The sequence below is a fragment of the Pistacia vera genome, unplaced genomic scaffold, assembly GCF_008641045.1.
Source record: "Pistacia vera cultivar Batoury unplaced genomic scaffold, PisVer_v2 Contig1194, whole genome shotgun sequence".
Taxonomy (NCBI): domain Eukaryota; kingdom Viridiplantae; phylum Streptophyta; class Magnoliopsida; order Sapindales; family Anacardiaceae; genus Pistacia; species Pistacia vera.
In genome coordinates, this window is record NW_022195242.1 from 33,317 (window position 1) to 50,197 (window position 16,881).

General features: G+C 34.1%; 2 protein-coding genes across 2 annotated transcripts; one reads left to right on the plus strand and one right to left on the minus strand.

The window, feature by feature from the left end:
• Positions 1 to 10,404: 10,404 nt before the first annotated feature.
• Positions 10,405 to 11,004, plus strand: LOC116111924 (ethylene-responsive transcription factor ERF109-like). Its single transcript, XM_031398085.1, has one exon. It carries the CDS (start codon positions 10,405 to 10,407, stop codon positions 11,002 to 11,004), a length of 600 nt encoding a protein of 199 aa, XP_031253945.1.
• Positions 11,005 to 14,945: 3,941 nt separating this feature from the next.
• LOC116111934 lies at positions 14,946 to 15,385 on the minus strand. Its single transcript, XM_031398095.1, has 2 exons — positions 15,091 to 15,385; positions 14,946 to 14,986 (listed from the first exon to the last, which is right to left on the minus strand). Exons 1-2 carry the CDS (start codon positions 15,383 to 15,385, stop codon positions 14,946 to 14,948), a joined length of 336 nt encoding a protein of 111 aa, XP_031253955.1.
• Between the last annotated feature and the right edge of the window lie 1,496 nt (positions 15,386 to 16,881).

The window sequence follows — 16,881 nt, forward strand, 5'->3', positions numbered from 1 at the left end:
AAGAGTGGTACAAGAAAACTGCAGAACATAGCATGATGAGAAAACACATTAAATAAAAAGAGTATACCTTACTCCCACCACTATCTTGAAGTCATCCTCTAATGATCGTTTAATATATTTTGAAAGTTAAATTTGCTTCCAGGAGCTAAATGAACCTATCATTAATACAGAATTGTTAGGGTAGAGCCACGGACTCAACTTTCCTAACTTTAGGAACTGTGAATTGTTTAACTGAAACTCACATTGATGAATCCGTTATGCAGCCTGCGTCATCTCTCTATTGGAAGGGAAAAGGCTTCTTCTTTCTCTTAGGTAGTACAGGTGGAAGATCCACATTTTGGGGATTTCTTGTTCTTTACAGTTTGATAATGTCCAGATCTCTGGCTAGAAGCATAACACTTAATTTTGAACCCCAATAATTAAAATTCAGCATTAAAATTTGATTAGAACATCAAACTAACCGAGCACAGCCACTTAAATAAGTCTCATGTTTCCACTTTTACTCATTCTTTGACTCATTTCCTAAGCACATGGTGAGTACAATGCAAAATAAAAAAATACTGTAATTAACAGCATACCATCTCACGCAATTCATGAAAATCACATGAAAACCTTGATTAATCAATAAAAATTTGGCATTATAAGCTAGATTCTATCAATCAAATTGAACTCAAGTGAACATAGATATCTATTCCACAAATCCCAAATTCTGTAACTTCTAGATCCATGCTTCTTTCATCTTATACACTTAGTCGCCAACAAGTACAAACACCCAAAACTGAAATTAGCTAATCAACAACACATACAACGCAATCATAATTGAGTTTAATTCAAACGAATAATATATCAGCTCTAAAAACGCAGTAATGAATTACCTTAGAAACAACATGAAATGTGTCAAGCAACAGTTCAAAAGCCTCCCTAGCGCCAGCAGCCTCCAATCTTTTCTTAAAAACTCTTGCAACGCCAAAATGGAACCTTCAATAGTGACTCTAAAACCCTCGATTCTCTCCCTCAACTCCAACAATGGGGCCTGCATCGTACGAGGCCGCGTCGCGACGAGCTTGGTGTTCAAGTTAACGAAATCAGCACAGTCCGGTCAATTAAATCAATAAGTTCATGCTTGAGGGAAGATAAAGAGAGTAGCTTAGATCGGAGTGTCTCGAAGGGAACAAAATTTCGAAGCTCCGAGATATAGGATCGGAGTCAAAGGTTGGGGAGGAAAGAGATTGGATTTAAACCAAAGAGGATGAGCGGCAACTAGATCGAAGAAGAGGTTAGTGGCGGATCTAGGCGGTGGAAAAGTTGCGATCGAATCCACATTTCTGATTGTGGTTGGTGTTCTTTGATAACAAGTTTTTTCTCCTAATTAATCAAGACTTCGTATTTGCATTGGAATGAAGATTTTAGAGTGCAACTGTAACTGCAATGTTAAGACAGAACGAACGCTTCTGACGTCGTCGTTAATAAAGAACATTGTTGTAAGAGCGTTTAGGGTCAGAAGCCGGCCGTGAAAAGATTGAGAACAAGAGGTTCGATGGACGACAGTCAGAACTGACAAGGAAAACGGGAGAAGTCCAGATTTTAGGGAAAAAATGGAGAAGAAGATGCAGGCGGAGTGATCAATTAGGGTTTGGGTAAAATTAGTTTGGGGCTTTTGGATATTGGGTATATGTAAAACATTTATTTGGTCCTTACATGAATGAAAAGTGACAAGTAGACCTAAATATATCATTTGACCCCTAAACAAAAAAAATGAGACAAAATCAAACTGTTATATACTTTGGGCATTGTAATTACTGTCCAAATATGGGATATTTTGAAATATAATTCTATTATGGAAATAAGTCGATTTGCAACTAAAAATTTAGTCAGTAAAGAATTAGTGTTAGTTGCCCATAATTGAGGTCGCGCGGGGAACAAATAATTTGGGGGGAATATGAATTTTTTAAGTTAAATAGAACTAAATCAAATTTAGTTGCTGTATATACTTTGGGGCCCTTGTAATTATGTCCAAATATGGGATATTTTGGTAATTTCATTTTCTATAACTAATCATAATAGTTACTAATAAATCCCTAATATTCGCAACTAATTTAGCAACTAAATTAGTAGTTGCAAAAAATTGTTTTGTAACAAAAAATGTAGATGCAAAAAGCCATATTTAGATGCAAATTTCAAATTTTGGAGGGGAAAAATCACCGGAAAAAATTGCAACAAATTTATTAGTCACTAAAACAACCGGTTCTGTGCACTAACAAAATAGTCGCAAAAAATTAACTTTAGATGCCAAATGTTGGAACATGTGGGCCCCAAAATTTTAATTCTCTTTGCTCGACTAATGTCAATTTAGTTGGTAAATGTAGTCTTTTTGCAACTAATTCTAGTTAATTACTAAAAAATTGTGTGCAAAATGTCAATTTTTGTAATGAATCAATTCACACAGTTTTTTTTTTTTTTTTTTTTTTTGTCATTAACTGAACTATGGATGTTGTTTTTATATGGTAAAAAGTTATGTCTTCGAAAAGAGAACTCATACACGTCGTATGATTTCTAAACAATAAAAGCACCTGATTTTTTGTTAAATCATTAACACGCACACTCGGGTTTACGACGTTTTTACCACTGTTAGTTTAAGTTACTATAGCATTGGTCCTAATAATTTTACCCTGCTTATAAAATTTCATTCTAAAGGACTTTTTTTAAATCTCTAATCTTCATCTTTCCATCTTCATTGCAAACCCTATCCAAACTCTTCTTCATCTCTCTCCCTTTTTACGTTTAATCACGCCCAGTTCTTTATTTCTGGGTAACTAACCAACAGTTTGCATACAGTACAAAACGGAGATCAGTTCACAGCACAATAAACAAAAAAAGAAACTAGCTAAGATTATGTTATTAAACTTTTCATTACTGCTAATTATATAATAAAAAACAAACGGATCTGCGTTTCTATGGGCTGAGATCGATGTGTAGTATAAGAAGAGAAAAGAATATGAGAAAGAAGAGGGAAAAAATGGCGAAGGATAAAGAGAATTAGAAAAGGAAGGTGAGGTAAAAAAGAGAAGAGACACACACAGTCACGCAGAGGAGAAAAAATTGGTGGAGACTCTGAGATAAGAGAGATAGGGAGAGGAAAACTTCATTTGGATTTTTAATTTTAATTGTATTCTCAGTCGTTAAATTTAGCTAACGTTTAATCAACATGAGGGGTGTTCAATAATTGACTACGGCATTGACATTTTGACATGATAGCTCGAATCATAACCTTCTCGAAACACTTGAATAATTCAATAGCAGTACTATATTTGTTGATACATAAATTTGCATCACCTCGACCGCTTCGATCAACCTTGGTGGGATCGTAATTGGTGTGTGCGTGATTACGGATATTCAACAATGAACGGATAATTAATGTAAAGAAGAAGATGACACATAGATTTTTAAAGTGGTTCAGCGAAATAAACTCTTAAGTTTACGTCCACTGTTCTTTGTATTTTCTGTGAGAGCTTATAGACTAAGTTCTATTAGAATTTCCTAACCCCTTTTTTATCATTTGAGGGGGTTTATATACAAAGTTTGTACAAGAAGCAAGAGCGAAATTAAATGGATTACAATTAGATTGAAATGTAACTCTGATATTCTCGCGATTGGGCGTTGTGATTGCACAAGGATTGTTGTCAATTTGATCATTCCCGTAATATTTGGGATATGAAGTTATCCTGGAATTGATTGAATGATCATTCGGATTGTTAGCAACTAGCTTGTGTTGGGTCGAGCTATACCTCAACGAGCTTATGCTGGGTCGGACAACCGATAGAGTTAGACTGATTCTGGGTTGAGCCACTACCTTGCAACTCCCTGAGCTTGGTGGAAAAATCACACATAACATCTGCCCCCTAATGTTTGATGCTCGTTTCAAGCTTCGAAGAGTATTGCTCGATTTAACATCGAGCTTTGCATTGTCAGTAGGCCATTAGATGCAGGCTCGGTCAAGCTCCAAGGGTTGTCCTCGAGTCTGGTCGACATACTTCACACTTGGGTCTTCTATCTTCTGTGATACCTGAAAAACTCAAAATATGAAAAGTTAGGACAATTATGTAAATTTCATGCGGTCATGTCGCATTAAATGTCGCAGCCTTTGGCAATCACGTTTCGTTGCGCGTAGGTGATTACAGTTCTCCACGCGTGGAGTCGAGGCGACAGTTATGATTGTAACAGTCTGACTATTCGTAACTCCTCGCGGATGGATGATGTGTGGCCATGTCCAATGGCCAGGATTGCTCAATGAATGGAGGGTCAAGATTTACTGTAGATCAACCGCTACGATCGAACCTCACCCTTTCATCTCCCATGCAAGCCATTATAAAAGCGAGCGAAGTCGTCAGAAACTTATTTTGCAAAAATTCTTTGACGTCTTTTGTTTATTACGTTGTCGCTACATTGTCGTCACGATGTCCATTTCGGCGAGTTCTTTCCCTTCTCTTATTCCGATAAGACTTCTTTCCTTCTCGTTAATTGCTTTCTTGATTTTTGCAGCTAAGGGTGGCCATTATCGTGGCCACATTGAGCTTTTTGGGATTTTACTAGGGTTTTTAAGTGCATCTCCGACGGCCTTGGTTTAAGAAAGGTTTATCGTGGTGGCCGCCGGAACCTTGGGTAGGCCGCGTGCAGTCACACAATTACGCCGGAACCTTGGGTAGGCTGCCGGAACCGATTGGTCGCCGAGTTTTTTTAGCTCTAACACATGTTCGCTTCTGTTTTAGGTACCCAGGAGTGAGCTATAATTACGTCTTCTTACAGCAGTCACACAATTAATCGTATGTTTGATTCACCCGCGGGCTCGACAATCCTTGGGGGTATAATCCCCAAGGCCTCTGAGGAATTCGTCACGTGGAGCTCGGATCCCGACATGGCGGGCTCGTTCAATCACGTCTCGGTGCAACTAGCTCATCGCAGACGATCTCCAGTTCATAAACGGCAGAGGGAACCACAATCCTCGATTAATGTCAAGAACCTGAAGCGCATAAGAGATGTTTATGCGCTGCAACTCAATTTAATGGTTCTTAGGGATTCTTCTCGAAAGAATGTTTCACCCGGGTGGGTAGCGACCTGTGAGATCCTCCTCAGATGTGGGGTATCTATTTCCCCTCATTATTTTATTGACAATGTCCTGAGTCGGTTTGACATCATTCCTCTCTGACTGTCCGCGAACTCATATGTCATAATCATAGGTCTATATATAGCATATATGATTGCCGATTTGGGTGAGCCATCCGTCAAGGAGCTCATCCATCTGTGTAGACTAAAGAAAGGGCAAGACCAGATGTACTCTCTTTCCAAGGCGAGGAAGGTACTTTTCATGATGGCATGGATATGAATTTATATATACATATTTAATGATCTACGCATAATTTGATAGTTGATGGATAGTTTCTTTGTATTGATACAAATATTATATGAATCAAACTTTATTCATATAAAATTTGATATAGATATTTGAAAATGAAATTGAAGATGATCAGCAGAAACTCAACATGATTGGACTAATGTGCTCAAAGAGAATTAATGTAAAGATTAGGGAAATTTTGATACATTAAGACCAACTCTTTAGTAAAGGTGTTGTGGCAAAACAAAACCACATCAAACAGTAAGCTACCTGGAAATGTGAGGATTCAACCCAAACAATAGGTTCAGGGTTTAGACTATTCTCCACATCTTTAGACTGTTCTCCACATCTTTTGAATATTATATACATAATAATAATAATAATAAATAAACAAAAAGAAGAAGAAGAATATCTTTTTCAAAGCATTTCCAATCAACATTTTCTCTTTTATGAAACAAAAATTGAAGTTGAAGCTAAAAATTTTGTACTCTCTCACATATAATTTACTTATTTGATTTATATGGAATCTTATTCCGGCCATTTAAGTTCAATGTGAATTTTATAGGAATTACTCATTCCATATCAAATCTTCATAGGTAATTAGGTGATGGCTACTACAAATCGGCAAATCATTGATTGATCTACAAAGATTGTTACCATGTAAAAAATTGCCAACAAGTTCATGTATCCATCTTTGGCTGAACGACATGCACCTACCCATAGTTTGTTATAAAGACAAGTTGGTACCTAAAAAGTTTGGGAATGACAAATACCCACTTTTCATCAAGTTCTGTTAGTGAATTCCGTCTGCTGAAGGATAGTGTGGTAATTGCAATTGCTTATTTAGTTGAAAAAAAAAAAAGTGGACATTTTCAAAACCATAGAACTTTTGGTCGTCGGCGACAGGGAAATGGCCGCGAAATCTTACAATCACTCACCAACAAACCCAGACTCCAACAGTTGGCTGTTGTACAGACTGGGAGCTGGATGTGGCAAAAGGTCGGACAAGTGGTGGGTGACGATGAAGCAACAAGGTTGGAGCGATGGGGGAGCAGCCGGTGACTAAAAAAACACCACAACAGCAACACAAACACTTCTAAACAGCAACCCACCGATCAAACACCAAAAACCAACAAAGCACAAAAGAAAAGGTTGCAAAATGTGCCTGTCTCGCGACGGCAGATGCAAGTCACAGGCAGCAAACGGCGAGTGGGAAGGGTTAATGGAGAGATGGGTTTTGAAGAGGAGAGGATGGGGAGTCAAACGGTGGTGACATGGGTGGTCAAATCCCGCTGGGGATGGTGATGGGAGGTGAGATCAATTGAAAAGGTGAAGGAAAATGGAAAGAAAGCCAACAAAAATGTCGACGGTGGTGGCTTTGAAGAAGAAAAAACTGAGATCGAAAAAGATAAAACAACAAAAACCAAAAAATCCAGATTCCAAAAAATATCAGGAGTTTGAAAGAATAAAACCAAAGAGATCTTTAATGGCAAGAAAATATCTGAACTTATAATGCAACATTCATAGTGTAGAAAGAATTGAGTTGACATTCAATTCACAATCCCACTTATTGTGATTAGTTGTCATGAGTTGTGAAACACTTGAATCAATACCAGGAATTAAAATTGTTTTTGTGTTCCTTGTCAATTCTTAATTTTATAAAATATCTCTCGAATCTAATTTATATTCCATTCAGGCATTTGACTGAATAGTTACCTGATGCACATGGGACTTTCAAGCTTTTAATTGAAGAAGAAAGGGGTAAAATGACATAATTGCCCTTTATTTGTTTTTAAATTTACTATTTTATCCTTCTTCAGTTAAACTTAACCAATAAATATTAACGGAAAGTAGGCGTTTGTCATTTCCAAACTTTTTGAGTATCAACTTGTCTTTACAGCAAACTACGGGTGGGTACATGTCGTTCAGTGCGGACGAGGTGTAGCCAAACACATGCGAGCTGCGAGTCAACGAGCATGGGTATAGCCCAACCCCCCCGACCGTCAAAGAAGGTCGTGTTCGATGTATGGCAACACTTCATCAAATCAAAACGGCCAAAGCCAAATGGGGAAGGGGAAGAATCATGTGGGATATGTAATTTCTATGGAACCATTATTGGCGCTGAGAAGGGGATTTCGATGATGCGACGACACGTGGAGAAGAAGCACCCCCAAATAATGCAGTTGTCAGATACATCTTCAAGTGAATCAGATAGACAAATTCAAACTCAACTTAATTTTAATCCACAATCCTCAACTCTTTCAACATGGCAATACAATGCACATGTTGCACGAGAGGAAATAGCAAGATTCATAGTTGCTACGAACTCTCAAATTTGTTTATCTAAAAATCCTTATTTTATTCACATGATTAAAACTGTATTTTGTCCAGCATATACCCCTGTTAGTAGAAGTACAAGTAGAAGAGATATACTAAAACTTTATAACAAAATAAATAATAAACGCAAAAACGAATTTCAAAATTTTAGGAATATATCTATTACACTCACATCAGACATATAGGCTTGTAGATCAAAAACCGATTTTTTAACTGTCACAATACATTTCTTAGATCATAATTGGGGTTTACAACAAAAATTGATGGGTTTTAAACCATTATATGAAAAACATAGTGCTGAAACTATTCATTTTACAATTCTTGAAGTTTTGCAAGAATATTTATTAACTGATAGAGTTGTAGTGCTAACGATAGATAATGTACCTGCTAACACCGCGACAATATCTTGATTTGAAAAGAAATTGGATCCGTGTGGTGAAGGCAAATTTTTTTCACCAGAGATGTGTTTATCGCATCATAAATTTGATAGTTAAAGCAGGTTTAGATGTTATACATTGAAAATGGAGAGGGTGCGCATGGCTATCGGATTTATCGTCGGCAGTAGCAATAAAAGATGGCAGGAGTACGTCAAATATTGTATACAAGAGGACCCACCAGTTCGACCTTTGAAGTTATGTACGGACATGCCTATCCGTTGGAACTCCACCTACTTGATGTTGGAAAAAGTTTTGCCAACCGCGAAACAAATTACAAATTTCATCAACTGGAAGCAATATCCAGAGGAAGTTGTTAGCTATGATGATTGGGCGGTTTGTGAACTTTTTTATCAATTTCTTCATATTTTTTATGATGCTACTAATACATTAAGTGGTATTTATTATCCGACTACTAATTTAGTGTTAGATATTTTACTTCAAATTGCTAAAACTTTTGCTCAATATAGATATAATAATGATTTAAGGGAAATTGTTTTAAAGATGGAAGAAAAATATGAGAGATATTGGTTAGATATTCCATTTTTATATGGATTAGGCCTTGTTCTAGAACCTATGTTTAAATTACACGTAGTTAACTGTATAATTACTGAGATAGACCAGCATTTAGGACATGATTATATGTCTTATTTGACTAACTTAAAATTGGATAGGCTTTTTTCTTTATATAAGAACAGGTACAATGGAAGTGGAAGTGGAACGTTCAGGAGAGAGGATTCGGACCTTAATGCAACCCTCCGTCAAGGATCGAGCAAGTGGACGTATGTGGAACGTCGCAGAAATAGCAGCTCCAGCTCATACATACATGGACCAAATGAGTTGAATCGCTACCTACAAGTAGACTTGTCTTTTATGATGATGAAGGAGCAATATGATATGGATATTCTTCAGTGGTGGAACCAACATGAAAGTCGATTTCTCATCGTAGCCCAAATGGCACGTGACATTTTATCTGTGCCGGTTTCTACAATTGCATCCGAGTCAACATTTTTAACGAATGGTCAGATTGTTAAAGACAAAAGATGTTCTTTAACCGATGAGATGATTGAAGTGATAACGTGTTTACGGGATTGGACTCATGCAGAAAGAAGACTACAACAGCACCCTGAAGATCCCGAACTACTCAAACTCTTTAGGAATACAGATTTGAATGATGTAAATATTGTTGACGGTGAAAATGAATAATTTAATAAAAAAAATTATTTAATTGTTTATTTGTGAAGCGTGAATGTGTGAAATGTGAATTTATCTTAAAAATTAAAATTAAAATTAACTATTAATTTTTTTATTATTTTATTATTTTTTAAAATTAACTAAATGTTTAGAAACTTACTAATCTACCCATGAAAAATTCTAAAAACCCCTTACAAAATTTTATTTTGCCCCTAAAATATAAAAAAAAAACAGGAGGGAAAAAGAAATTATCCAAACCCATAGGATCAGTCCTGGGTCATAGAACTGGTCTGAGTCCTCATATTTTTCATGGGCCTGAGACCCGTGAGCCACTGGTCCCATTTGGGACCAGTCCCAAACGGGCCCAGGCCTGGGCCTGCTTGGGACTTGTGGTTGACCAGCTCTCAGTTCGCCCATTAAGAAAAAATTGTGTTATGAAAAGAATAGAGAATGTAAAGAGGAGAGAGAAAAAATAATTGTTTAATCAAAAGTTTAAAATTTAATATAAAATGTGGGGCCACGTTTCTCTCTCCCACATCGTTTTCGCTCGACTGAGACTCAAGATTTCCAGTAGTTAAAATGGAGCTGAAAAAAGTGATTGAAATAGTGTCTATGGCATTGTCAAGAAGGAAGCAACAAAAGAGTAGACTATGCATGGCCACCGGCCTAAAAAGTACTTTCTTGTCTTCGTCATGCTAGCTTGGGGGTAAAAACAAGTTATTCTTTTCCCACTACACCAACCTAACGCCCTGAAATTTTAAAATCTCAAGCAAAACGTGTCGATGAATCTTTAGGAACTTAGATAAAAGAAGATAACAGAGAGGAGATAAAAACCGTTGGATAGTAGGACAAATTTAAAGAACCGGAAAAGAATAAAAAAGACGGCTTAATTCATGATATATAACCGTTTGTGTGACTTTGTAGTGTGTAAAGACGAAACAACAGAATCCGGCGCAGCTACTTACACAGGATGCCTCCGGTCCCTCCCTATAATTACAAGTTTACTTCTTCCATTTTCCTCGTGGCAGAATCTACGATAAACTGGGAAGCATGGAAAATCCCTCAAAAAAACTGAAACAGGAAGGACTTCCTGAACCAGAAAACGAGCACAATATCATGGTCTCCGCTCTGAAGCGCATAATCGCAGGCGACACTGGTGATGATCAAGGTGCTACCTCTTCATTTCCTTCAATTGGTACTACAACTGGTGAGAGCAAGGATGAGCAACTAGTCCACACAACCATATCTCTGCCTGCAGTTGCTGAAACGTGTCAGCAATGCAAAATTGAGGGCTGTCTTGGATGCAACTTTTTCTCCGATGAAAGAAATGAACAGGACGACCAAAAGGAGAAGAAGAAGTACAGGGGAGTTAGGCAGAGGCCATCGGGTAAATGGGCAGCTGAGATTTGGAACCCGGTCGGAGCAGAACGTGTGTGGCTTGGCACTTTCGAGACGGACGAGGCTGCTGCCAGAGCCTATGATGAGGCAGCCATTAAATTCCGACACTCACGGGGACTTAAAGCTAAGCTTAATTTTCCAATCTCAGACTATAATATAAATCAAATCGTCGAACGTGAACAAATCGATATAAATGCAGCTGAACGCCATACAGAAAACGATGAACAAAGCACAGATGATGTAGATATATAGCAATAGAGAGATATCTTCATAGAAATTAAATGAGATGTGAGAGTTGATCCATGAATTCTTTCTTAACAGAGTTTGACAGGGTTAACTCTTTTGTGTTTGAATTCTCCATTTGTCAGATTTTAATGTTAAGAAGTTCATTTAAGTCGTACATTATGGAAGATCAATATCGCAATTTCCTGATAGTTTGCCTTAGTTGAAGAGTTTCAAATTTTTTTTCCGGGTAGACATCTTGGAAATTCAACGAAGGCTATTTGAAACTCCGTGGGCGCGCGATAAATAAAAGAGAGTCAATAGTATGACCCTAATTATCTGAAAATTTTTGTTATCTAATGAGACCTCAATTTGAAGGGATTATTCCTTGACTCAATACAATAAAGCAAAACTTAATTGAAATTTTAGGGTAACTTTTTTTTTTTTTAATCACCGAGGTATTTGGGTCAGCCTGCGCATACTTCAATTAATCTTTCAGGGTTCTGGAACTACTGGTCAGATAAAAACCCTAGTGACCACCCTTATTAGTGTCTAAGGGGACTTGAACTCAACCATTCATAAATTCTCCTTTTATTCTTTTACCATCAAGTTACCTAGTGTCCAATAGCGGTTATTTTAGGATAACTTTTAAAGTCACTGTATTTTCATAAAGTACCGTCCAAATGCTAATTATAGCTATATTATACAAATCAGTCTTGTTTTTTTCAACAATTATTCAAACACCACCATGGTGTTAAGATTGGTATGTCCATTATTGTTATGGAAAAAATTGTCATTTCCATTATGTGCACTCATTTCTATCAATTATTAAAGAAAATGAGACGCTATTAACATTAGGGATTGTGTTTGATCAATTGTTGAAAAGATTGGCATGGCCCCGTACTTAGCATTTGAGTAATACTTTCTAAAACACCCAATGATAGTTTTCGAAATTACTCCATTAATATTTTATGTAAAGAAAGAAGGGATGAGATGGAGTAAATGAAAATGTAAATTCTATCAAAATAATAAAAAATTTATCTTCAATTTAAGTTGTTGTAGCTCAAATTTTTTACCTAATAATATATTACTTAATACTATATTACCTTGTGTAATTGATAGACACATGCCAGGTTAGTATTTTTTTTAATTAAATACCCCTTCAAATTTTTTTTTTCAAGATTACTATCACCATCCAAATAAATTACTGAAGAGGCTGTTGAATGGGATTTTATTAGTATTGGTTTGTTATTTTGTTAGAATTTTATAACGTCTAATCTCATCTAAGAGCTTGAATTAAATAAATTCTCGAGGATGGTGTTTAGATTTTAATTATTTGAGCCCGTTAGAAGGGAGATGGCCAAGAATTTAGACAAATTCAGAAATATCCAAAATTTGAAAGATAGTATTGAAAGAAATAAGAGTTTGAAATTTGGGAAAGAAACAGTCCACACGTAACAAAGTATCTAAAACAATAATCTCATGATCACTTCTATTGATGCCTGAGAGAATTCGAATTCAGAAATTCATGAAATCTCTTTTTATTATTTTATCATCTCTTTTTATTCTTTTATCATCATACTATTAATGATAGTTAAGGTTTTCAGTTTTTATTCTTCTTTTTTGTAAATTTAGTAGATCTACACGTATTTCTCTTTCATCTTCGTCTCTTTCCTATCTCTCTACGGTTTGAGTCTTTTTTCCTTTAAAAGTTTTCCTCTCCAACTTTTTCATATTTCTTCTTTTTCAGTCTTCACCCTTCCTCCAATTCTTTTTATCTTCTTCTTATTCGTCTCTCCTATTGAAAAGAGATTAATTTTTTTCCTTTGTTATATATATATGTTGGAAAGGAGGTTCACTACTGTTAGGGTTTGAATTGTAATTTACTTTTTCATACATGGATATGGATTGACAAATTTCTAGTGAATGTAAAGTGCTTAATATTTGTTATTTTTAGAAGATGACGTAGGATTTATTTCATGTAAAGAAAGTTGACTTTTTGTTAGATATTTATTATTTTTAAAACCATAATTACATTATCAACTTTTTAGAAATAATTTTATTTGAAAAACTAAGAGATACAAACTTTTATACATAAATCAATGTGTACATAGATGAGTATATGTAAAAAGTAAACTCGATAAATACTAAATCAATGTGGTAGCAACATAACTAGAAAAACTATTTACGGGCTAAAATGTAATGTTCAATGGATAAGGGTGGCCAAAGAGAATTAGAATTTTAAATTTAATACCATAATACTAAATTGTTATATTCAAAAAAAAACTATGGAGGGCTAAGTTGAAAAACTTGAATCTATAAGGATTAAATTGTTAAATTTCTATTTAATATTGGCCTCTGTTATTTATTTTTAGAAGATGATGTGGTACATATTTTACATAAAGAAAGTTGACTTTTATTGGACATTTATTTTATTTTAGAAATATTTTTCTTTGAGTGTGGATTGTAAATTAATGGACCATCTACAAAATTATATAATAAATCAAATATTGTGTCAAATTTTTCTTAATTTTAAAAAATAATTAGGATAAATTTGTAAAGTAATTAATATTCTTCAAAAACCTCATACATATTCTTTAAAAATTCTCAAATGTAAATTTCTTAAAGTTTCTAATGTGAAAGCTAAAGGTCAACGACTGGTAGTTGGCTTTGATTTCATAGCAACATGTTGTTAACTGTTAATCTCGTATGCTATAAATTTAAAAATGTCTACACCAAAGATTATATATAACTCATGTAAGGTTGATGATGGACTCATTTAAAAACATGAACATCTTATGGGTAATCAAGATCTTTGCCCATCCAAAATTACCATGAATCACTCCATTAGTTTAGTGTAAATCTTATGGTTTTTTTTTCATTATGTAACTATGCAATTAATTTCTGTAACATTTTATTTGCAATTATCTTTTGTTATTTTATAATTTTGATCAATTTATCTACAATTTAAATATGAAGTTATTTCTCACCCCTTCTTCACTTCTTTCAAAAAAAAAAATTTAGGCCTCAATCCGTTTTCATAATTGAGCTTTTGGAGAAACTAATTAGCGTTTAATTATAAGCCAAGATAGAGTACCAATGGTGATTAATTCTACCTATGTAAACATTTGTCCTGTCATGTCAACTCAAAAGCAAAAAAAGTGTTACGTACGTCGAAGTATTTCTACCTTAAAGCCTAGTACTTCTTTCAATTTCTCGAAATTAATTTTACAACCAATTTACAATAAAAACACTTAACAAACAGTTCAGTTTCTTTTCTACTGCTTGATATATGTTAATAAGCTTTTTTTTTTTCTTTAATTTATTCTGTAATTTTTTTTTCTTAATTTCCCTCTCTTTCTAATGTTGTTATTGGTTAACCTATTGGAAGTGATCCAAGAACGTTCTTGGATGACTTCAAAAAGGGTGAAATATATATATATATATCAACTTTGTATTTAATTGCATATGAGATTTTACAAAGAGGATTTGTTTACTTTTTAGTGTTTTCTAAAGAAACACATGTTTTCTAGGTAATACTTTCCAACCTTGATCGAATTAATAATTTGTAAAATGATATGGTATCACCAAATTAGATCCAAAATCATTTTGGAAATGCAAATATTTAGATATAATCTTGAAAATTAAGTATAACAATTCTCGTTAATGTGAAATGAAAAGCACATAGGTAAGTAGCATGGTGCCTTACTCCTATATCACATATGAATGATATGAATAACATATATAAAATTTAATTAAATATATAAATTAAGAATTTTTATATTTTTAATCGAGTTTGAATAATATATATATAATATCCAAGAAATTACATTTAATTAATGGTGTAGGGCTTTGCAAATATAAAATTTTAATTAATGCTTATATAAGTATTGACACATCCTTGAACACTCTTTATTATAAACTGAAAAAGCATATATAAGAAAATTACATTTTGCAATATTATAATTTTTTTATATCTTCCAGTTTGGTGGATGATCAGGAACTGTGTAGCCTGAAACACAAGATTAATTAGTTAATTTACATTTCTATTGATCAAATTAAAATAAAATTTAAGGTTTAAAGTTTAGGGTTTTTGAACTAAATTTTTATTCTTACTTCCACATTTGAAGCCTGGTTGAATTGTGAGACCACATTTTCTTGCTACAATAACGGCATTCGTCATGTTAACCAGCTTTGTCACAATGGGAGTAACAAAATTGCAAGCACAACGGATGTCAAATTTGTTCACTGCGCTACAACACTCTTGTGACGGATTCAAATTAGGATTTTCAACGAACTTGGAGCATTGTTTTCTAAGGTCGGAAATATTTCCTCCGCATAGTGTTTGTTGCGAGACCCCAAGATGAGCGAGCATCAAGTTTGCCGCCACCATCACCACTATTGTCGCCATGGCCAAACCTCGAGTGTTTACTATCACCATTTCTTGTTTATACACTATTGCTAAATCTTTGCTAGTGTTCTTGCATATAAATGTAAAGAGTTAATATTAGTTTAAGTAAATAAGGTTAATTTAGAATGAAAAAATTAATGCTTTTAATTGATTAATTAAAAAAGAGGTTAAAGTCTGTTGGAAAGTATATAAATGAGCCTTTATCTTGTAATTAATTTCTTTTTCCATATTTAGTATATAAATAAATTTTTTCATAATAATAATAATAATGGAAAGTAGTTGTAATTCACACAATTAGAGCCTAACTTATATTTTAACTATAAAAAAACCTTTTATTAAAAACTCTCGAATAAGGGGTACTTAATATTTTTCAATAATAACATATGCACTTCATAATAAGTGATCTTACTTGAAAGGGTGTCTACAACCTATACAAACTCGAAAATCTGACATGGACCAAATCGATCTAAGTAGGTTGGTTCAGTTTTGTAAGAGTGTTCAAATTACACAAGTACAAAAACAATAATACTAGAGGTACAAAAAATTTTACAAAGATTTATTGTACAAAGTGATGTGGCAGAGAAGTAAATATAAAAAGTCAAATTCATCATATTCACTGATCAATTCATTTCTTACCACATCACTTTGTATAAGAAATATTTGTAAATTTCTATGTACGTCTTGCATTACCTGTACAAAAAAGAGAAATTGAATTTTTTGTGGTTCGATTCGAAACAAAATTGATCCCGAGCCCAAAAACCCAATAATTTGGGTTACAAGGTAAATGAATAAATCGTAATTTTTTTTGGCAAAATAATTGATATGGGTTTTATGAGAATTAGTAGTCCTCGCGGCAAAAATGTTGCTCACAACAGAGATAGAACTAAATACTTTAAATTATATGGGTCTTCTAAAGATTTATTACTATCATCCAACATTAAAGTACAAAAAATTACATACATCGTTTTAGTAATATAATCTTATTTTTATTCTCATTAATACAGTGCAATACTATATATCTTAACGTTTATTATAAACTTTGTATCGTGTTAGGTAGAACAAGGAACACTTTGGTATATTGTATTATCATGTTTAGTACTGTATAACATTTATTATATCATATAACACTAACATAACGAAACATAATAGGGTGTTCAATGTACTACTAATATCATATACTTTTTCCTCATTCAATTACTATTGTTTTTTCAATACTGTTGTAGCCTGATTTAACACTCCAAAAAGTCAAGGATTAATTAGAATAATGTACTATTAAATCCAAAATTAAAAGGGTTTATTATTAAAGCATTTGTTTTCTTAGATTATACTAAAATATCAATTATCGCATTATTTTCGTCGTATAAGTCACCATGTGAGAATGAGAGTTCGGATAACGAGGCCCAAATATAAGAGCCCATAAGTTGGGAAGAGGAGAGGCTTAACATGGGTAAGCCCAATCAAGGCCCAAATACCTGGGTAGCCACAATCCATAAAAG

Coding starts and splice junctions, on each gene's coding strand:
- LOC116111934 (XM_031398095.1), bottom strand. CDS start 15,385: ATGGCGACAATAGTGGTGATGGTGGCGGCAAACTTGATGCTCGCTCAT. Junction 14,987..15,090: donor ACCAGGCTTCAAATGTGGAA/GTAAGAATAAAA, acceptor CTTGTGTTTCAG/GCTACACAGTTCCTGATCAT.
- LOC116111924 (XM_031398085.1), top strand. CDS start 10,405: ATGGAAAATCCCTCAAAAAAACTGAAACAGGAAGGACTTCCTGAACCA.